The sequence below is a fragment of the Myotis myotis genome, unplaced genomic scaffold, assembly GCF_014108235.1.
Source record: "Myotis myotis isolate mMyoMyo1 unplaced genomic scaffold, mMyoMyo1.p scaffold_m19_p_7, whole genome shotgun sequence".
NCBI lineage: Eukaryota > Metazoa > Chordata > Mammalia > Chiroptera > Vespertilionidae > Myotis > Myotis myotis.
In genome coordinates, this window is record NW_023416379.1 from 53776421 (window position 1) to 53799985 (window position 23565).

The 23565-nt window shown below is 38.6% G+C and overlaps 1 protein-coding gene across 1 annotated transcript; it reads right to left on the minus strand.

Moving 5' to 3' along the window:
* Positions 1 to 630: 630 nt before the first annotated feature.
* On the minus strand, positions 631 to 22891 carry SPACA1 (sperm acrosome associated 1). The gene is made up of 7 exons (XM_036317865.1): positions 22326 to 22891; positions 14494 to 14550; positions 8397 to 8498; positions 7589 to 7695; positions 6866 to 7001; positions 1634 to 1754; positions 631 to 1114 (listed from the first exon to the last, which is right to left on the minus strand). Exons 1-7 carry the CDS (start codon positions 22582 to 22584, stop codon positions 958 to 960), a joined length of 939 nt encoding a protein of 312 aa, XP_036173758.1. The 5' UTR covers positions 22585 to 22891; the 3' UTR covers positions 631 to 957.
* Between the last annotated feature and the right edge of the window lie 674 nt (positions 22892 to 23565).

Below are 23565 nucleotides of genomic sequence, written 5' to 3' on the forward strand. Positions count from 1 at the left end.
TAAGATGTTATCTCCTGCATACCAACACAATGAAAATGCTTGTAGTTATTTAAAAGTCCTTAATGTTTCTGTGAGAATACAGGGCATGTTAAATTCACATCATTTAGCCCTGGCCAGTGTGGCTGTTCAGTGGTTAGAGCATTGGCCTGTGGAACTAAGGGTTGTGGGTTTGATTCCTGGTCAGGGTGAGTGTGGGAGGCAACCCATAGATCTGTCTCTCTCACATGGGTCTTTCTCTCTCCCTCTCTCTCTCTCTCTCTCTCTCTCACTCTTCTCCCTCCCTTCCACTACTCTAAAAATCAATGGAAAAAATATCCTCCAAGAAAAAAAAAGTTCACATCATTTACTCTGCCACCTCCAGTTCCTTCATACTTCTTCTTTCCATATTTTCTATATAGAACTATAATTAAATTACCTGATGTATGTAAAGTGCTTTGAGAAAAGCTTGGCACATATGGACACTATGCATGGTTTGTTATCACTGTTATTGTTGCTATTATTCATGTGTTATGAGTGATGCTCTTTATGTCTTATGCCCTGCAAAGATTCTAAAGTGGTATGGTTGGCTTTAACAAGTTCAATCCAGTGCTCGCAGAGGGAGAAAGTCTAAGGTGCAAGGCATCTTCTTTATTTTTCTTTTTCAGGACAGAACATTCAAATCACCTTGGAAGTGATCAAAGTGATAAAAAAAAATGTGTTAGGAAGATTTTGTGTGTTTATATCTCTAGATAAATGTTACCAAGTGATTACCTGAAATGATAAATGTTGAGAACAAATTAAAAAGAGTTTTTTATAAGTCTACCACAAAGAACTACTAATTAAAACAGCCCCTGCTCACATTGTATTAGCTTCAGACTGTGGTAAATCACTTGCAATATTATTAAAGTATTTCACTATATATTTTATTTTTATAATAATGAATCTGGTATGCTCTACTCTCCTTTGGCTTGTTACACATTAATCATTCCACTCGCTCAGGGCATCATCTTCACGTCCACGTATTCCTGTTGGTGATCGTTCAAGAGAAGCTGACCCTTTGCCTTTCACTGAAGTCTGCTCAGAACGTACCTCAGTCCCTGAGACTTTTCCCTCCCAGAAAGACTTTACTGCCGCCCTGGGAGATAAAACAAAAACAAAAAAATCTTTTATGTGAAATGAAAACTAAAAATAGATTTATGTTTCGCTTTTGTCTATATAGAAGTGCCTTCTTAGTCACAATTTATTTTTAGTTTGCGGTACATCAGTTGCATTGCAACAGTAGAGCCCTCAGATGTAACAGGGTATAATACTCATGTAGGTATTAGAAATATTCTCCTATAACTGCATTGGTAGGTTACAATAACCAATTTTTGGGGTTGTCATAACTACAACTGGACAGCACAAATATTCATTCAATAGACTTTTTAAAGCAACTACTATGTAAAACTGTAAAAACTGCATTTAAAAGCTCTCTCATGACTGGGAAACAAGTCATGAGATTAGGCAGACTGTACTAGGGCAGTCGCAGGAGTTGGGCAGTTTGAGGACACAGGTGAGAGACATCATGGACAGAGCTTTGGATTCATGGGACAAGGGCGGGGCAGAGAGATGGACGTCAATCAAGGGGGAGACTCACTTTTAGTCCTTCACCTACCAGTTTATAATTATGAAGATCAGCACAAAGATCACAAATATGCACATCACAACTCCTATGGTCAGCACAAACACTAGCACTGCATCAGTGTCCGGTCCTTTTGATCTTTTCATCTGCAATTCTAGAGAAAAAAACATACATATATCTGATGATTATTCCCACTGACAGAAAAAGGAAATGGAAACTTCATATCTGAAAAATAACTCTAGAAATATACAGAAAGAATTAGTGGACGGAAAGTTATTAATTAACTTGCTCTGCATGTTTGAAATGTTCTTTCAAACATGCAGAAAGTTGAAAGACTTTGACCATGAACATTATGTATTCCTACCACCTAGACACTACCAACAACATTTTACTATCCGTTTATCCATCCTTCTGTCCCATCCTGTATTTTTAATGCATTTCAACATAATTTACTGATGTCTGCATATTTCCCAGCAAAATTCTTCAACTGGCATATCATTAACTATAGTTTATATTTTTATATCCTTTGTATTTTTTTTCTTCTGAGGTAAAATTTCAACAATAATTTGCACAAAGATCTTAAATGTACATTTGCTTATTTTTGACATATACAAACACATACATGCAATTTAAACCCTTAGCAATACACAGAATATTGCTATACCCCAGAAAGTGCCCTTGAGCCCCTCCCAGTTAATCCCCGCCCTATCTTCCAGAGGCAACAACCCTCCTGATTCTCTATTTCCACCACCCATTAGTCCTGCCTATTCCAGAATTCATAGGCTTGGAAACATATACTATGTATTCTTTTGTGTAGGGCTTTTTCAATCAATATAATGTTTTAGAGATTCACCCATATTTGCACATGTACCAAGTTTTTTTCTTTTTTATTAATGAGTTTTTTTCTTTTTTATTAATGAGTAGTATCTCTCAATTTGTTTACTCATTCTCTTATTGATAGCCATCTAGGCTGTTCTAGTTTGGTGCTATTATAAATAAGCTGCTATGTACATTTTTGAAGAAGTCATTCTGTGAACACACATTTTCATTTCTCTTGGATAAATATGTAAGAGTAGAACTGCTGGGTCATAGGGTAGAGGTATGCTTAGTTTTCCAAGACACTGCAAGACCTTTTCTTAAACTGATCGTATTAATTGTACATTTTATAAATTTCTTTCTCTCTGATTTTTGGCTTGCCTATTCATTTTTATAATGATTTCTGTTAATGAACTGCAGTTTTTAGTTTTGGTGAAGCAAAATTGATCAATGTTTCCTTTTATGGTGTTGGTTTTCTGAGTCATGTCCAAGAAACCCTTGCCTATGCCTGAATTATGCAGATGTTCTGTTTCCCTTTTTAAAGTTTTCTGGATTTGACTTTTACCTTTAAGACTATGATACATCTCTGATTTTTATATATGTTGTAAGACAGTGGTTGAAGCTCATTTTTTTTTCATAGAAATACCCACACACCACTTTTAAATCAGGCACTCTCTCCCATATCTTTATGAACATAAGGCTATTAAAAGGACAAAGCCAGTCTACCATATGTGTTATAACATTGCTGCATTATAAATTGGTGAAAAGCCAATTTACATAAAGTATTACATTGTGAATTATATAGCTTTCTTGTGGCTCTTTCTGGTTCCTAAATCATAGAATCATAAAAGATTTACATGGAAAGGACCAGATGCAACTGCTGAATCATACCAATGTCTAAGGGGGTTTAATGATTTCTGCAGCTATGTTTTATATATTTTAATATTTTAATTTTGGTAAGTATCAATCTATCCGAAGTAATCTCCTATATGAGCAACCTCAACAGCTTATTTGTCTGAATTTTTCTTTCTATTCTTTAAACACTGTGGAGTATAGTGTTCCATTTTCCTTAGTAGTTCTAGAGTTATGCACTCAATTTAGTGATCTCACTAAATAGTTCCAAATATGATAGAGAAATTACATATTTATATTCCAACATTGTTGAATTTTAAAAATAATTTCAGTTTTGCTAATTTTAGGTTTATAAAAGCCATGCGGTTTTTTAAGCTCAAATAAAAGACACCTTGTAGGATCCCCAACAGGTTTGGCTCAATGGGTAGAGCGTTGGCCTGTGGACTCAAGGGTCCCAGGTTCGATTCCAGTCAAGGGCATGTACCTTGGTTGCAGGCACATACCCATAGGGGGTGTGCAGGAGGCAGCTGATCGATGTTTCTCTCTCATCGATGTTTCTCTCTATCCCTCTCCCTTCCTCTCTGTAAAAAATCAATAAAATACATATTTTTAAAAAAAGACACCTTGTAGGATTAAAACCTGAAAAGAAATGCAAAATTCCCTTCCATTTATCTACGACCCTGCAATACTGGCCAAGAAGGTAGAGAGTGAGGGTATGACGATTTTAGTTCATTTCAATAGGGGTCTTCCCACAAGGATCACTTAGATTGCTTTTAAATCTAATAACTAAAAAGGCTGCATTTCCTCTTGAAATTTTCTAATGAAGAAATAGGGTGAATTTTTTTTAGTAAAACTAAGCTTTTTAGTAAAACTAAGCTTATGTTTGTATTAGTTTCCCAGAGGCACCATAACAAAGTACCACAAACTGGTTGACTTAAAAACAAAGGAAATTTGTGGTCTCATAGTTCTAGAGGCGAAAATTCTGAATACAAGGTATTGGTATGGCCATGTTCCCTCCAGAGATTCTGGGAGAGGACCCCTCCTTTCTTCTTCCAGTCTTTGGAAGCCCCTATGTTCCTCGGCTGGGGCAGCATAATTCCAGTCTCTGACTGTTTTCTCATGGCTGCCTTTTCTCATGTGTCTTTGTGTCTTCACATGGCATTCTCCTCTGTCTCGCTCGCTCTGTCTGTCTGTGTCCAATTTTCCCTCTTCTTATAAAGACACCCGTCATATTGGGTTAAAGTCCCACTCCAGCATGTATGACCTTATCTGAACTGAACTAATTACATCAGCAATGACCCTATTTCCAAATATGGGCACATTCTGAGGTTCTGGGAGTTAGAACTTGAAAGTATCTTTTTAGCGGGACACAATTTAAGCCAAGACAATGCCTAATTATGAAGGACAACTATTGTAGAAGTGAAAAATCTGATATATAAGGGAATGGATGGGACATTTTCATTAACTAAATAATATTTACCCTAAAATATTTGAATTATGTATTTGTTTCAAGCCAGTACCATATTGTGGACATTTATAACCAAAACGTTTGTTTGATGTCTAAACAACCCAAAGCGTCTGTCACAGTGGTGTATACAATTGTCATTTTAAAAGAAAACAATAGATCCAAAGTGTTCTGAAAACATTTTGTCAATTAACCAGTGTGTGTACTGAGACAGCAGAGCTTCCCCACCAGCCCTAAACTGAGAAGACATAGTTAGCCCTGCTATCTCAGTTAAGGATTGACATTATGGGGTCTGTGTTCCAGGCCTTAACTTATGTACTGTCAAATGCATGTCACCTTCTAGTCATGGGAAGAGCTAACTATTGAGATGTCCTAACATCTCAAGAAAGGGGACAAAGACCAAGAATGCCCTCTGATAGCTATAATATCCTGAACAAAACTCATTGAGAAAAATTTTATTTTGATGATATTTGGTCCTCTTTGGCCTTTTTTAGCACTTTATTAAAATTACCCTTTTAACACAGCCGGTGTGGCTCAGTGGTTGAGTGTCAATCCATGAACCAAGAGGTCGCTGGTTCGATTCCCAGTCAGAGCACATGCCTGAGTTTTGGGCTTGATCCCCAGTAGGGGGAGTGCATAAGGCAGCCAATTGATTCTCTCTCATCATTGATGTTTCTATCTCCCTCTCCCTTTCTCCCTCTGAAATCAAAAAATATATATTTTAAATTATCCTTTCAATAAAAACCGGAGTAAGATTATTAGCTTTCACAAGAAAAAAATTTTTTAAAGACATTATACAACATATCAAAAAATTTATAAATAATTTATTTCAAAAAACCATCCCCAAACAGTTTAGCTTGTTTTCATTCAATAAAGGGTTGCTATGTTGCATGGTATCTCTAGACTACAGCATAAATCCTTTACTTGGGATTAAGAAATACCTTCAAGAAATCCAGGAACCCCCTTTAGAATCACAGGTAACTCTTGGCGTGATTGTATATGTGGGCATTTTTCTGGTAAAAGCCTCCTGAGCCTTAACTGGATTCTAAAAAATCCTGTAACCAAACCTGCGGGAAGCCACCACTTGATGATACTGTCACGAGACTGCACCAAGGAACGGGGAAGCCAGTGGACCTCGGGCATTAGCAGGGCTGACGCTAAGCACCATTGTTCCTGTTGAGAGAGTGGTGGCTCAAGGCAGTTCCCTAACCTGACAATCCCTTTACTGTTTACCCAACTTTACCTTTGATACGCCTGTATGCATTGCTAAAGGGCAAATGTGTATTCAAGTAAATAAACAGTAGACCAGGTCAGAAGTCGGTGTGCTCTTCACCACCTGGCCACCACCCCTTCATAATTCATATTTCTTGTCTAGAATTTTCATTCGTGCATCGGCCCCTCCTTCAGATCCTGAACCCAGTACTGCAGGTAAAACCCCCACTTCCCAATAGCAAAGATGACAACAACAATAAAAATGGTTAGCAGCAACTGAACTAAAGGAAATAATTATATCATAGTCTAAATTAAAAGGACATGCACATGGATCCATTTCACAAGGAAAGCAGCTTTTAACTTGTGAAATGATGTTCAGGACAAGATTTGCCCTTTGTGACATATATTGATGACTATTATTGTTTTGTCAAAAAATGTTTTCTTCAAATGGGTAATTTTTTAAAAGACATGCCTTGACATAATGCTTCTTACTTTCATTTTATTATACAAAATTTTTGTAAGCATTCATGAGAACTCCATGTGTACATTTTCACTTTTGTGGTGAAGTAAAAGTAAAAATATAATCTAAGTTATAGGATTGTTCTTTGGAGAAATTTCAGGAATACACTAGTTTCCCGAAGTGAGGCAAATCCAACTGTACTTTGAAAAAAAGAAATGAAGCACTACCTTGTAGAAAAGTCTAAATGATCTGAACCAGTGGTTCTCAAACTATGATGTCTGCCAGCAGCACCTGGGAACTTGTTAGAATTATAAATTCTTTTGTCTACCCCACCCAAGATCAACTGAATTGGAAACTCTGTGGGTAAGGCTAGCCATCTGTGTGTCAAGAAGCCCTCCAGGTGATTTTGATGCTCTCTAAAGTGTGAGATAAGCAAACCAAAATATTGCTGGGCACTTACCATTTGAGGTATAGACTGTGAATCTAAGAGATGCTACTATTTCATTATTCTCGAAGGTATCGCACTCATAATCCAAGGGATGAATTGGCCTGCTTACTTCTAGGATTGCTGAATCATTTGCAAGTACAACGGGTTGCTTTTTAAAAGAAAATAAGTATCAATATTTTTCATGTAAACTTAAGATCAGGAAATAATTTCCTGTAACAAAAAAAGAGCCATTATCTCTCAGTCTAGAGCAGTAATTACTTATGCACATGAATTTTATAGTCAGGCAATCTAGACATCAAGTTCCAATCCTACCATTTCCTGCCTGTGTGACCCAGAGCAAGTTACTCTCAGCATTTCAGTTTCTTATCTGTAAAATGGGTATAATGTTAGGAATTACCTCATAGGATTGTTATGTGGGTTAAAAGAAACATTAACATTTGGTGTATGTCTGACACTTAATTAGCCCTCAGTTAATGTTAGCTACTGTTGTCATTAATATAATTCCTATATATACAATGAAAACCTTGCTTCCAAAATAAAATAATTTGTATAAAATGAATGTTTTTAAGTTCTGTTAATAGCTGATCCTAAAACATGTTTACAAATTATGAAAAAAAATTAAATCCTAATAATAATAAGCTATATGATTTTAACTTCATTTTTGAAAACTGCAAAAGCACTGGGAAACAAATTTTATCACTCACTACAAAGCACCAAATTATATTCATTACTCACTTGCTCTGGCCTTAGAATTTTCCAAATATATTTGAAACGATTTTCAGGAGCTGTATGAACACAGGCCAGTTTCACACTGTCAAGACTTTCTGATATTGGTTTACCCCCTGAAAATAGAAAAATTAAACACAAAAATACCATAGAGCATTGTAAATTGCTTTATAAATAATATTACTTTTAAAATCTACCTCCAATTTTACAATAAATTCTATGCTAGAAGTTATCAGACTTAGAGTTTGAATGTAGAGGAGCAGAGAGGAGTGATGGATACAAAGAGAAAGTCACCAAAAGAAGCAGGTAGGAGCCTCGATAGCTATCTGCTCCTTCAGTAGAATAAACTGGAGAAGAGGAATAGTAAGGGCAATCAACTCAATGAGCTAACATACTTTCAAATCTACCCATGGCTTCCAATTTACTGGTTAGGGACCCCATAACAGATAATGAAATCTCAGCACTGTGTAATTTGATATAGAACATCACTTAAAATTTAGGATGTACCAATCGACTGATAAAATGTCATGACCAAAGTGTCAAAAGTATTTTGCTACAGGACAGCCTTGACCACAGAGCCTGAGTACAATAAGGTTACAGTGTATTGCAGAAAATATATGTTAAATTTTAGACAGTGAAAAAATGTAAAGTAACAGCAGAAAGTTATTCAGAGCTATAACTGTCCTGAGAAGTGGAATTTTAAGTTTTCTTATGATTTCCTTTCAGTATATCAATTCCACTCATGACAACCTGAAGTTAAAGTATTTCCCCAGAGTAAACTCTTCCCCTCTCAGTCTCCCTCCAGAGTCCAACTCACAGCCACAGTCTACTGGTCCACGACATTCTTCCACCCGTACAATGCACTTAGATTCACCTCCAGGGCATCCATTTGTTAACATAACTTCTCTAATACCAACACCTTTAGTAAAAGAAAATGGCAAATGTTAGAAAAAACAAATTCCACAGAGTTATTTTCTTTACCATCTAAGTTTTCATTGAGACTTTTTTCTTAATTTCAGAAATTAAATTCCCAAAATCAGGTTTACAACATTTAGAATTTTTAGACCCTTTATTTTTAATTACTTCCTAAAACAGCTTTTCCTAAAGTGAGTTACATGTAACACCAGTCCTTCTGATTGTTACCACTAGAAAAAGAATTCCATGATTATATACATTTGAAAATAATGCATTAAATAAAATTAAAGGGATATCTTTACTACAGAATTTGGGGAAAACTTTTAAAATGCTAATAAATTAACATACTTTGTGTGTAAACTTTCATTGATTTAACATGTAAAATTTTTACATCTTAACATATTTGAAATCAGAATGCATCTTAAAATTGATGGCATATCACAAATTGGCAGGATTTTCCTTTTTAGAGATACATAAATTGTGCTTCTTACAACCAATAAAATGTTAGATTTAATGAAATACATAGTACACAGGATCTCCCAAATTTATTTGACCATGGAACTTTTAGGGAGACTTGGAGCTTCTAGAGGAAATTCCAAAATCATATTTTAACATAAATTAAGCTTTTTAATATTTAAATTGATAATAAATAAAGCAGGACAAACTATTAATTATCGAATCTCCATTTTCAACAACATACTCTCTTTAGAATTGCCACACATTTTTATAACAAGAAACCAAGCCTTTACTATCATAGATCTTCAGAGTTTGCCTTTCATCACCAGAATTGGAGATGATAAAATGCTTGATCAGCCACATGCTGAACATGTCCTGTGATAAACTGACTGTGAATGAAAACAGGGCCACATACCAAACCTGACAAGCTCAGGGGGGGTCTGCATGTGGGCCTTAGAAACTCAAGTAACCACATAAAATGGTCTGAACATAAAAATCCCTAACTGAAAGCAAGTTAGGGTGGGTAGTCACATTCTAAGCCTGTAGCTTCCTTAACAAAGGTCAATCTTTACCTCAAGTAAGCCTGTTTATTATCTTTTTGCATCTAAGATAACATGTCAGAGTAATCTTCTTCTCCAGGTCCCTCAAGCCACAACCCAGGCATGAGAGCACACAATCACAGAACCTTCCCTGTTAGCTTATTCCCCAAATACCATCTCTATAGTTAATTACTGACTTTCCTTTACCCACCAATGTGAAGGAAGCATGTGTTTCTCTATTTTGCCTTTTTATCCAGTCCCAGAGATTTCCCTGGTTTGCTTTCTCCCGCCCCCTTAATCTACCATCAATGGATTTCATGTTCCATCCTGAAGTCTCCTCCTTTTATTCTAATGTATAAAATAAGCTGCAAAACTGGCATTCTTCAGAGCATTTTCTCAATCTATTGAGATTTTGCATCCTGGCAATTGTCAGTTTGGCTCAAACTCATACAAATTCTCTATAGGTTTGGATGTTTCTTAAGTCGACATGACCTATGAAAAGGCTGTTTGGTCACAGGCTAGGGAACTGTCCATCTTGATTTCCTTGTTTACCAGATTTCCTCTTCCAACCCCTATATGATGTTAATCATAAAATCCATTCTCAAGGGCAAGGGGAAGTTGAAATTAGAAATGGCTTACCATAGTTCTTCTCAAAGTTCAGCGAGCCTGCAGATCGCCTGGAGATCTTACATGAAATTCTGACTCAGCAGGTTCTGAGAGTCTGCCTTCCTAACAAGCTCCCAAGCTATGTGGCTGGTCTCTGGACCAAAAATTGAGTAGCAAGGGAGAGGGCTCCATATGAGATAAAGAAATAGAAGATTGGAAGAGGAAAGTTCTCTTGATTAAAAGAGATGCCTAAAAATGGCTACAGTATGGTTCCACGTGAATTTATGAAAGGTCCCTATCTAGAAGCACACCCTTATTCTGAAATGCATAAAAAATTTTCAAGCATAAATAAATAAATGTATTTATTTATTTTGCAAAACACAGTTTACTGCGATGATGTAAATAGCTAAGATTTTCTGTAAATCCAAGTGACACTCAAAAATCTGCCTGTGTATTCCAGAAAAAGAAAAAATTTTGACTGCTACATTATTTTGGGAGTTCAATCGAATTTTCACTAAAGCATTTTTCCCTTCACAGAGTTGTTATAAATTGAAAACATTTTTTAAATATTTAAAAAATATTTTAGATGCAAAATGTTGTATTTTCTGGTTTGTCTCCTTAAAACTTATCACCATCTGACATATTATATATTTTACTTTTATTTATGTCTTTGACCCAACTAAAATATGTAATCTTTGAAGGCAGCATTTCCTCTGCTTTCTTCACGGCTATATTCCCAGTAGACTGCATTGTAGACAGAAAAAATTTCTAAAAGTCCCCAAACAGAAAATCATTTGTTGAATGAATATATAATTTCTGAAACACATATTTAATAATAGTGTAAGACAATATATAATTACTAGAATTGTCATAAATATAATTCTCTTATGAAAATGTTTCAAGTAAGCAACAGAAGAAAGATATAAATTGTAAATGAATAATCACAGGTTTATTACATGGATTCTTCTCATTTTCTGACTTTCATTCATGAAGAAATTAAGGTTAAAAAAAAAAAGGCTGAAAACTATCTCAAGAGACAGAAAATGGAACAGTGAACAGGAACAAGACAGGGATGCCCACTCACACCACTCCTGTTCAACATAGTACTGGAAGTATTAGCCATTGCGATTAGACAAGAAGAAGAAATAAAAGGCATCCAAATTGGAAAAGAAGAAGTAAAACTGTCTTTATTCGCAGATGACATGATATTGTACATAAAAAACCTAAAGACTCAATCAAAAAACTATTAGACTTAATAAATGAATTTGGCAATGTAGCAGGATACAAAATTAACACCAAGAAATCTATGGCATTTCTATACACCAATAGTGACCTTACAGAAAGAGAGACTAAAAAAGCAATCCCATTTACCATCACACCAAAAAAATTAAGATACCTAGGAATAAACTTAACTAAAGAGGGAAAAGACCTCTACTCAAAAAACTACAGGACGTTGAAAAAAGACATAGAGGAAGACATAAACAGATGGAAGAACATACCATGTCCTTGGATTGGTAGAATCAACATCATTAAAATGTCCATACTACCCAAAGAAATCTATAAATTCAACGCACTTCCCATTAAAATACCAACGGCATATTTTACAGACCTAGAACGAACTCTCCAAAAATTCATCTGGAATTTTAAAAAAGACCCCTAATAGCTGCAGCGATCCTGAGAAAGAAGAACAAAGTAGGTGGGATCTCAATACCAGATATCAAGCTGTATTACAAAGCCACTGTTCTCAAAACTGCCTGGGACTGGCACAAGAACAGACATATAGATCAATGGAATAGAATAGAGAACCCAGAAATCGACCCGAACCAATATGCTCAATTAATATTTGACAAAGGAGGCAAGAACATACAATGGAGTCAAGACAGTCTCTTCAATAAATGGTGTTGGGAAAATTGGACAGATACATGCAAAAAAATGAAACTAGACCACCAACTTACATCATACACAAAAATAAACTCAAAATGGATAAAGGACTTAAATGTAAGATGGGAAACCATCAAAATCCTAAAGGAATCCAAAGGCAACAAAATCTCAGACATATGCCGAAGCAATTTCTTCACCGATACTGCTCCTAGGGCATTGGAAACTAAAGAGAAAATAAACAAATGGGACTACATCAAAATAAAAAGTTTCTGCACAGCAAAAGAAACCATCAACAAAACAACAAAAAAGCCCACTGCATGGGAGGACATATTTGCCAATGTAATCACCGATAAGGGTTTAATCTCTAACATTTATAGGGAACTCATACAACTTAACAAAAGGAAGATAAACAATCCAATCAAAAAATGGGCAAAGGGCCTAAATAGACACTTTTCAAAAGAGGACATTCAGAAAGCCAAGAGACATATGAAAACATGCTCAAAGTCAGTAATCATCCGAGAGATGCAAATCAAAACAACAATGAGGTATCATCTCACACCCGTCAGAATGGCTATCATCAACAAATCAACAAATGACAAGTGCTGGAGAGGATGTGGAGAAAAAGGAACACTCGTGCACTGCTGGTGGGAATGCAGACTGGTGCAGCTACTATGGAAGACAGTATGGAGTTTCCTCAAAAAGTTAAAAATGGAACTCCCATTTGACCCAGTGATCCCACTTCTAGGAATATATCCGAAGAAACCAGAAACACCAATCAGAAAGGATATATGCATCCCTATGTTCATAGCAGCACAATTTACCATAGCTAAGATTTGGAAACAGCCTAAGTGCCCATCAACAGATGAATGGATTAGAAAATTGTGGTACATCTACACAATGGAATACCATGCTGCTGTAAAAAAGAAGGAATTCTTACCATTTGCAACAGCATGGATGGAACTGAAGAGCATTATGTTAAGTGAAATAAGCCAGTCAGTGAAAGAAAAATATCATATGATCTCACTCATTTATGGATAACAAAGACCATTATAAACTGATGAACAAAAATAGATACAGAGGCAGAGCAGCATCGAACAGACTGTCAAACCACAGCAGGAAGGCCGGGGAGGGTTTGAGGGAGGGGGGCGGTGGTGGTAAGAGATCAACCAAAGGACTTGTATGCATGCATATAAGCATAACCAATGGACACAAGACACTGGGGAGTAGGGGAGGCCGGGGGAAGGTCAAGGCTGGGGGGGGGGGAGGACGGGAAGGAGACATATGTACCACTCTTTGTAATATTTTAAGCAATAAAAAAATTTTTTTAAAAAAATAAAGAAAATGGAATAGTGTTTTCCAAGGGCTGGGAGAAAGGGGAAGTAGGGAGTTAGTATTTAATGCACACGGAGGTTTCAGTTTGGGATGATGAAAAAATTCAGGAGATGGATGGTGCTAATGGTTGCACAATAATGTGAATGTGCTTTATGTCACTGAAATGTACATTTTAAATGGTTAAAATAGTAAATTTTATGTTAGGTATATTTTATCACACACACTCACAAACAAAATCTATCTCAAATGAAAGTAATTCAGGTGTAATGTTTGACCAAAAAAAAAAAAATGTTCTGATGTAGATCTGCATGGATTTTCTGTCTTACCTTCTGGTTTTTGTCTTTCCCTCCTGTCACTGTCTTTTTATTACAAGGCAGAGTCTATTTAAAATAAACTTAATTTCATTGTGAATTATCTATTACCTTCTCAACAAGCTACTCTATAGTGGTTCTGAAAAGATGGTCTTCTAACCAGCAGCATCAGCTTCATTGGTGAACTTGTTCAGAAATACAATTTCTTAGGCCCCTCTGAAGGCCTACTGAGTTAGAATCTCTGGGGTAGGCCCAGAAACCTGTGTTTTAACAAATCCTTCAGGAACTGAGAGTGAACAGTTAAGTTTGGGAAACACCAGTCTATTGTAGATCATGTGTTGCCTTAATCCCACCACCATGTAAAAGATTTTTATATCCAAATTCTATTTATGGAATGATCAATACAAGTCACAATCCTTGAACGTTATCTTCCCCACAAGCCAATACCTCTTTTCTCCAAGATATGACATATAAATTGGAGAAATGTAGAATTTAGAATAGACTATTACAAAGAAGCACATTTCTTGATAGATTTGCCAACACAGTATGTAGAAAGACATCTGTGAGATGCATCTCAAGATTTTTCATCTTCTGAACATCTGTGAGATGGAGGAAATTTTACTTTGGTGAAGGCAGTGTATGTGCCAAAAAAAATATAGGGAGCTGGCTTAAAATAAGACTTAGAATTTATAAACTGACATATCCACCCTTTTAAAGCAATCAGTTTGTGTTTTGTGTGTGAATTATAGTCATTAGAATAGAAATCAATGAGAGATGAATGAGAGTACACAAATTACAAATAAAAATTGCCACACTATTTTTACCTTTCCTCCCCCTAAACTACAATATTGTTTATGTGCTCTATACTACTTACCACATGTAACAGTGCACATCCCAAATTCTACTTCTTTCACTACTTTCATTTCTGAACCTAAACATAAAATACAAAAACACATTATTTAATCACTTGAAAACTTTTCTAAGTGAAAAGCTCTTACTTGGGGATGGAGATACAAGTACTTGTCATGTGGGAAGCAGACATTTTATTTTATTTTTTAATATATTTCTATTTATTTCAGAGAGGAAAAGAGAGGAAGAGACAGAAACATCAATGATGAGAGAGAATCATTGATTGGCTGCCTCCTGCACACCTCCCACTGGGGATTGAGCCCACAACCAGGGCATGTGCCCTTGACCAGAATTGAACTTGGGACCCTTCAGTCCGCAGGCCTATGCTCTATCTATTGAGCCAAATCAGCTAGAGCTGGGAAGCAGACATTTTAAAAAGTTTTATTAAATCAGAAAAGCAATGCGAAAAGCAGTACATCTATTATTGTTTACATCAAAAGAAGCCTAAGCCTTTAAAGTAATAAATCAAGAAATAACTTGCAAGGAAAGTTTATACAACCTAAAAATAATTTTTCATTACTTTAATACATGATGATTTTAAAGTCCTATCGAAAGTCAGAAAAAACAAACAAACAAAAAACCCCAGCCAATTGTAAGGCCCAATTTTTTCCAATTCTCTATTTCTGAAAAATTTGAGTGTATCATTTTCATCCAAAACAAAAGTCTCTATACCAAGTGTTCATTAAAATCATGTATTATAGATTGGTTCTACTATTCCTAACACTTTATTAGTAGGATAATCTAGGAATACACAAGTATTTGATTAAATATCATTGGGTTCAAATCACATAATACAGAGCTTCTTTTTTCTTATCATTCTGAAGTTTGGCATGAATTCCACTTGCTGTAGTGTATAACCCATTCTTCATAGCTCACATTAAGACTAAACTCTCAAAGGATAAAAATATTAAATGAGGTGTTAGAAGATAATTTTTAAAAGGTATTATATCCTGAGGAAACAATGTTATATGGGAAAATGCATTAGAGTTAAAGCCAAATTGCTGCTTCTACCACTAATTAGCTGCTTTGAGTTTGAGTAAGTTACCTTTCTGTAAAATTTGAAAAGGAGAATCTATTTCGCTGATTATTGTGAGAATTAAATGAGAGAATGTGTATGAAAACATTCTGTAACTTGTTTACTGCTATAAAAATGCTTAAGAGATAACCTCAATCTCACTCATTTTGCACTTATTGATTTTATATAATTCAAAGATTTTTTCTATTTTTATTACAGCAAGACAATATTTTTATAGTTTTAATATGCTTACTAGAGGCCTGGTACATGAAATTCATGCATGGGGGTGGGGGTGGGGGGTTGTCCCCTCAGCCCGGCCTGCACCCTCTCACAGTCCAGGACTCCTCAGGGGATTTCCGCTTGCCAGCAGTTGGACATCCCTCTTGCAGTTCGGACCCCTCGCTCCTTACTGCCCGCCTGCTCACTGCTTCTTACCGCTCAGCTCACTGCTCCTTAGCACTGCTGCAGAGGCAGGAGAGGCTCCCACCATCACTGCTGCGCTTGCCAGCTGTGCGCCTGGCTTCTGGCTGAGCAGCGCTCCCCCTGTTGGAGCACATTGACCACCAGGGGGCAGCTCCTGCGTTGAGTGTCTGCCCCCTGGTGGTCAGTAAGCATCATACCTACTGGCCAGTAGGTCGGTTGCTTAGCCTTTTATATATATAGACTAGAGGCCCGGTGCACAAAAATTTGTGCACTCGGGGGGTACGGGGGGTCCCTCAGCCCAGCCTGTGCCCTCTCGCAGTCTGGGACCCCTCGGGAGATAACGACCTGCTGGCTTAGGCCTGCTCCCGGGTGGCAGAGGGCAGGCCCAATCCCTAGGTGCAGCCCCTGGTCGGGCTCAGAGCAGGGCCGATTGGGGAGTTGGGGCTCCACCCCCTGTCACACTCAAGGCAGGGTCAATGGGGAGGTTGCGGCGCCACCCCCTGTCACACACAGAACAGGGCCAATCAGGGGGTTGGGGAGCTCCCCCCTGTCACTCACAGAGTAGGGCTGATAGGGGAGTTGGGGCACTGCCCCCTGTCACACACAGAGCAGGGCGGATCAGAGGGTTGGGGCACCACCCTCTATCACCCACAGAGCAGGGCCAATCAGGGAGTTGGGGTGCCTCCACTCTCACACTCAGGGCAGGGCTGATGGGGAGCTTATGGCTCTACCCCATCACACACAGAGCAGGGCCCGTGGGAGGGGTTGGTTGGGGCGCCGCACCCTGTCACACACAGAGCAGGGCCGATCAGGGGGTTGGGGCACCACACCCTGTCACACACAGAGCCGCAGGGTGATCAGGGGTTTGGGCGCTGCCCCCTGTCACGCTGATCCCGGTACCAGGAGGCCTCTCTGCTCCGCTGATCCCAGTGCTGGGAGGCATATTACCCTTTTACTATATAGAATAGAGGCCTGGTGCATGGGTGGGGCTGGCTGGTTTGCCCTGAAGGGTGTCCTGGATCAGGGTAGGGGTCTCCACTGGGGTGCCTGGCCAGTCTGGGTGAGGGGCTGAGGGCTGTTTTCAGGCTGGCGGGTGACTGAAGCTCCCAACTGCTCCTTTTTTTTTTTTTTCTTTTTTTATTCTGGGCCAGCTTTAGCTCTGGCTCCAGCTCTGAGGCCTCTGCTGCTGAAAGCAGGTATCTGGTTTGTTTGGGTTCTATAATCGAAACAATGTATAACTCCAGCTCTGAGATCCCGGCGGCCGGCTGAAAGCAGGTTTCTGGGGTTTTGTTTAGCTTCTATATTTGTAACAATGTTTCAAACTGCAAGCTCAGAGGCCAGCAAGGCAGGCGGGGAACGTTGGAGTCCTCCGTCACTGAAGCAAGCCAGCCTCATGTTCGCTTCCAGCTGCCTGGCTGCCAGCCGCCATCTTGGCTGGCAGTTAATTTGCATATCGCCCTGATTAGCCAATGGGAAGGGTAGCGGTCGTACGCTAATTACCATGTTTCTCTTTTATTAGATAGGATGTACCAAACATAGTGTCTTGAATACATAGTAAGCACTAGATGTAAATATGTTAATCAATATTGACTTTGTTAAATAAATTATTTGGACTATCATGATCAATTTTGAATTAACATTTTTGCTTGAAATGCTTGGATACTTTCAACTGGCACATTATGGGATATAAAATAAAAGCCAAATCTTGAACACAGAAAACACGGGTAAGAGAATGAGTACTAGACTACTTTTAAATATAACCTCTTTCGCCTGGCTTGTGTTGCTCAGTGGTTGAGCATTGACCTATGAACCAGGAAGTCATGGTTTGATTTCGGATCAAGGCACATGCCCAGGTTGCTGGCTAGATCCCTGGTGGAAGGTGTGCAGGAGGCAGCTGATCAATGATTCTCTCTCATCATTGACGCCTCTATCTCTTCCTCTCCCTTCCTCTCTAAAATCAATAAAAAATGTTTTTAAATATATAACCTCTTTTCAAAAACCATTCAATAAACTAAATACTTAATCAGCTCTATTATTCAGTACCTATGCTACTTTGGGAAAATTATTTAAGTTCTCCTAACTTAAGAAAAGTTGAGTCTGGCCGGCGCAGCTCAGTGGTTGAGCATTGACCTATGAGCTAGGAGGTCGCAGTTCGATTCCTGGACAGGGCACATGCCACCCAATTACAGCTTGATCCCCAGTGTGGGACATGCGGGAGGCAGTCAATCAATGATTCTCTCTCATCACTGATGTTTCTATTTCTCCCTCTCCCTTCCTCTCTGAAATCAATAAGAATATATTTTTTTTTAAAAAAGTTGAGATTTAATCATGTTATCTTCAAAGGTCCTTTCAGCTTTGAGTATTAAGTGCTCATTAGGTCATTCACTGACTTTCTTTTTTTGATGGGGATCCTATAATGGTGAGTCAGGGTGATTATATGTATCTGGACTTCAGTGTAGTATTTATCAAAATTTCCCATTATCTATCTATGAGTAAAAAGGAAAAATATGGTCTGCATGTCAATGTCAGTAAAGTTTTATGTATAACTTCAACAGTAAGATCCACTGATGCTAATTAATTGGTTGGTGTCAATGTGGTAGGAGTCATGTGTCACAGTACTCTGTACTGTTCAACATTTTTATTAATGTCTTGTATAATACTGATTTCATGCTGTGTGTAAGCTGAAAGTCCTATATGTAAGCTGAAAAGTCAGTTGTCCTCAAAATACTTTACTGGCTGTCTTTAAAAGAACAGGTGAAAAGGAGAGTTCAATAGTGAGTTTAAAATAGGAACTATTATAAGCAAGCTTTTCTTACACACACAAATTAAAATGACAACTAAAAAAATAGTGAGTTTAGTATGAGTCAAAAGTGTAATGAGGCTTCCCTAAATATCTACTGGGTCTTAGACTGTGCTGATAAAAGCTTGGCATCCACAATGAGGCTGGTAATGATCCTGCTGTTTTTTCTGTTCTGGCCAGATCCTGGAATGTTCTCTTTAATTTTGGACAGGATGCTTTAATTGTTGGTATATTACATCACAGTACAATTTTTATTTTTTAGTTTCTTTTTTGAAAATTGATTTGTATGGTTGATAGTTCATGATTTTTTTTCTTTCTTACAGGTCTTCCAAAGAAAAAGAGAAAATGCTATATAGTTATATTTATATAGAATAAACCTCATTTTATAGAATAAAACTCATTTCTCTTGAAATTATTATGTAGGTCTATTGTTGGTTCCTTTTATAAATCTAAAGGTAAACAGGTTAAGAGTAAATTTATAAATCTTAGATTAATAAAGGGTATAAGGGTATACAAAAGGTATAAAGGCATAAGGATAGGAGTATAAAAGGATTAAGAGTATATATAACATAGTATCTTAGTGATTTTTCCTATATTTTGAAACATTTTGTTATTTCATCATCCATAATGATGGATTTAAGTATTACTAATCAATTACTCCTATTTTAAAAAAAGACTATAATAATAAAATGGAAGAATTGTTAGAATGGCCTAGAAAGGTGACATAATTGTGAAATAAATTGTAGGTATTACATCATACTTTGTTTCCTTATTGCTTTGTCCAAAGAATCACATCATCTTTCAGGAAGATATAAAAGAAGTTTAGATACATCTTTCTCATCCTCTATTTTCAGCTTTCATTGAACACAATTGATATTTTAGAGTTTATTTCTTTTTGGTCCATAATGGCAAGGAAAAGAAAGTTAACAGTGAAAAACATTTCACAATTATTGGATGAATCAGAAGATGAACATAGAGAAACAGATAGCAGCATTTTGGATGCTAATGATGATGTTAAAATTCATTGTGTAAGCAAAATGAGAGATGATACCTTAGTCAGTGGTTCTCAACCTGTGGGTCGCGACCCTTTTGGCAGTCAAATGACCCTTTCACGGGGGTCACCTAAGACCATCCTGCATATCAGATATTTACATTATGATTCATAACAGTAGCAAAATTATAGTTATGAAGTAGCAACGAAAATAATTTTATGGTTGTGTCACAACATGAGGAACTGTATTTAAAGGGCTAGAAGGCTGAGAACCACTGTATTATGCTAGATGAATTATCTCTAGCTCAAGACTCAATGAATGAACATTATCTTTCTAAGAATCAGAAGGATATCTGGCATTCTCTTCTAATTAGTCCTTCAACAGGAAGGACTTGATCCTGAAATATTTTGTGAAAATGGAGCCAGACCATACGATTTTGATAAAGGATACAGACAGTATTCTTTCCTTTTTAAAGTAGTTTATACACAAGAATGTACTTGATAAGGCTAGTAAACAGACAAATAAATGCCAGATGTGAATACAAAGGTAATTAAAAGAAAGTAGATGTAGAAATGAATAAATTCATTGGACCAACAATTGTAATTGTTTATAAATCAAAGATGAAAATGGTTTTGCAAATATAGAGAAAGAATATGGCAGTCTTCTCTTCAAAAAAATATGTATCTTCCTAGTTTTCAAAAGTATTGTGTTATGATAAAGTGCAAAAAGAACAATAATAATAATAACTAGAATCTATTACAAGATGTACTTAAAATCTGGACTCAGTATTTATAAAATGGCTATATTTCAGGCTCATGCATAACAACCAATGAGCTTTTAGTTGCACTAAAAGTACTTTTTCCATTAATCTTCAAAACCAGGAAAAATTAAATAAAAATTTGGGATAAATTTGGAAATAAAATGTGAATTCTTATTAAAACTTCAAATAAGTTGTTTTCACTGCCCCTTTGTTCTTACACTTGAAATTATTTGTAAAATGCCTTAAAAGTAAAATAAAATAAAATAAAATGTCCAGTGGATCATAAATGGTGTTGAATATTTTTACACTGGTCCTCTGAGGGTTAAGAGGGGCTTTGCCAAATTTCAGAAACATCCAGATCTCAGACACCTCAGATTGTTTAAAGTTCTGGATTCTCGCTTTCCCCAGGGAAAAGCAGCTATGCATGAAATTGTGTATATAAAACTCCAGAAGGCACGCGGACTCCCTGAAGTTCACAGATAAGGAAATGGAGACATCGAGAGAATAAATAACTATCCTGCATTTGAATTTGCATCTAAGGCATTATAGTTCTGTCACCCAGGTTTACTCTAAACTCCATTTAGCTTTTTACACCTGGAACTATCCCTTGACCAGTTTAATACTAAAGTTATTAATGCAATTACTTTTAAAACTAGAGTGAAGCAATAAGGACTATGCTTTAGAACACGTTTTTCTCTTTTCTAGTCCCTTTTCTTCTTCACATTTCCCCAGTCAAGGAGATGAAGTTGGGTCAGTCTAGGGGTGCGTGTGTAAGCTCTCTGTAATGTAATCTTATCAAGGCAATAACAAATCTCATCCCGCCATTAACCTCAGGTAGTCAATTTCTTTCTGTCACGGAGGGTCACTATCTGTCATCAGCAAAAAAAAGAAAAGCTGATAAATAGGGCATCTACTCTCTATGTATAGGAGACAGGAGACTGCCACGGATATTAAAAGAATCTCAGCTGGGTCATTTATGAGGTAAAGGAATCGTTCACCTTCAGATGGCTGCACACCTGCAACTGACCTTTGACCTACCAGCATGTGAGTTACTAATCAATAGGACAGGTGTAATAGCGTGCCAAGTTTTATTGCTTAGAGAGCTAGCAGAAGAAGGTAAATTTACTAGTAGTATGTACCAAGCACAAGCTCATCAAGCTCGTTCTCCCTTGGTTAACACGTTATCATCTAACAACGCCACTAGTGGGATCCCTTGATCGGTGTTTTCTAAGGCCACACTGTTCCTCTGGGGTGCAAAGTTGAGCGTGCAAATAAAACACCTCCACGCTGCAGAGGTGCTCAAGGTTGGGGCTGCAAGAAGCCGACATGGGGCTTCTGGGCAGTTTAGTCCGCATATGGATCCATCTACATGTGTCACAATGAGGGGAATTCTGAGTTCCGTTTTGTTCCACTGCAACGTGCAAATATACAAAGACGACCTCAAGCAATTTGCAACTTAAAAAAAAAAGAACTACCGTGGGAAGGGAAAAAACGTAACTGCAAAGGGAGTCAAAATAATTCCACCTGGTGGAAGACTACTTCTGCCTCCTCTCACTTAAAAACAAAGCGTCTTTTTAGCAGTATTTCTGTAGCAACTCCTAAACGTGGGCTTGTTCCGCTTGCTGTGGCCTTGGGAAATTAACATGTTTCTTCAAGGCCATTACACGAGTGAAAAATGTATAAATTCGTGGCTGACTGCCAAAGAGCTCGACAAATGTTCCCAGGGGTCAGCCTCGATGTCCTCGGACAGACACGGGGCTTTGGCCCCACACGGGTTCTGTCCCCACCAGGGAGCCTCCCAGCTCACCTTCCTCCTCCTCCTCCTCGTAGCCCTCGGGCTGCGACGGGTGCTCGGACTCGCCCGGGTAGTTCTCCGCCTCCTCCTCGGCCTCGGCCTCGGCCTCGCCACCACCATCGCCGTAGTGCTCCTCCTCGTCCAGGGGGCGGGCCCGGCCGGGGTCCTGGAGGGCGGTGACGTTGGCCCCGCGGGCGGCCGGGAGGCCCGCCAGCAGCAGCCAGCCCACCGCCAGCAGCAGCGCCGCGGGGCAGCCGCCCCCGGGCCTCATGGTTCTCGGCCCCACGGCCGCCCAAGGCTCAGTCGCAGCCGCTCGCTCTCCTGGACGAGCGTCGAAGAAGGAGCCGCGGGTCTCCGAACCCCTGCGCGCCGCGCCCGGGCAACCAGTAAGGCGTCACCGCCCGTCACGGCGCGCGGCCCGCTGCCTCCCTGCGGCGCCTTGGACACGCGCTCCCGCGGCCGCTGCCGACGGCGCCCCGTCCCCTGCGCCCCACGCGCCTGCGGGGTCCCCCGTCTCCCGCTGTGGGCATTCCCTCCGCTAATGAATCATGGCCCATACACGGCAGAAGCCCTTCTCGCTCACCCTTTCTTCTAAAAGAGATCCTTCCTTCTGACGTTGGCTACTCTACGGCCCAGAGTCTCTCTTCCCGGGACACCCCTCTACATTGACTTAACCTCGAATTCCTTGATGCAGAATATCCAACGGCGTATATGTCAGGGTGGACTGTCACAGCCTTCTTGAGTATGGAGCCTCACGCTGCATCCATTTCTGCGGGCGAGGCTTGATTTGTAGAATATGCAGGGCTGCGCTTTCTTTCTCTGACCTGGACGCTGTTGGTTAGCGTAGCTCAAGCATGTAGGCATGTCTTAAGGTGTTGTGCAGCGCCCTCAGCTCCGTGTGGGCCTTCCTGATACTAAATTAGGGGCCGGGAGGGAGGAAGGAACAGGGGAGGATGCAACTGTTGTCAAGATAGTCCTCCACTCTGTGTTTGGGGCGGTGATGCTTTTGGAACCAAACTTCGGACTTACACTTAGGGGGAAAGAACTTTCTCTTCCCGGAGCAGGTTCCTAAGAGCAGAACCTCTCCCCTGGCTTTTTGTTTGGCACCCTTACTCCTGTTTTGAGCCTACATTGTGCTTCATTCTTTTACTTTTGAGTCCATGGTAAGAACAAGCACTCTAATGTTCCTTGGTTACTGTAGAACAAGGTTCTCCCACAATCCCATTTCATAACTGTCCTACCCACACCCATT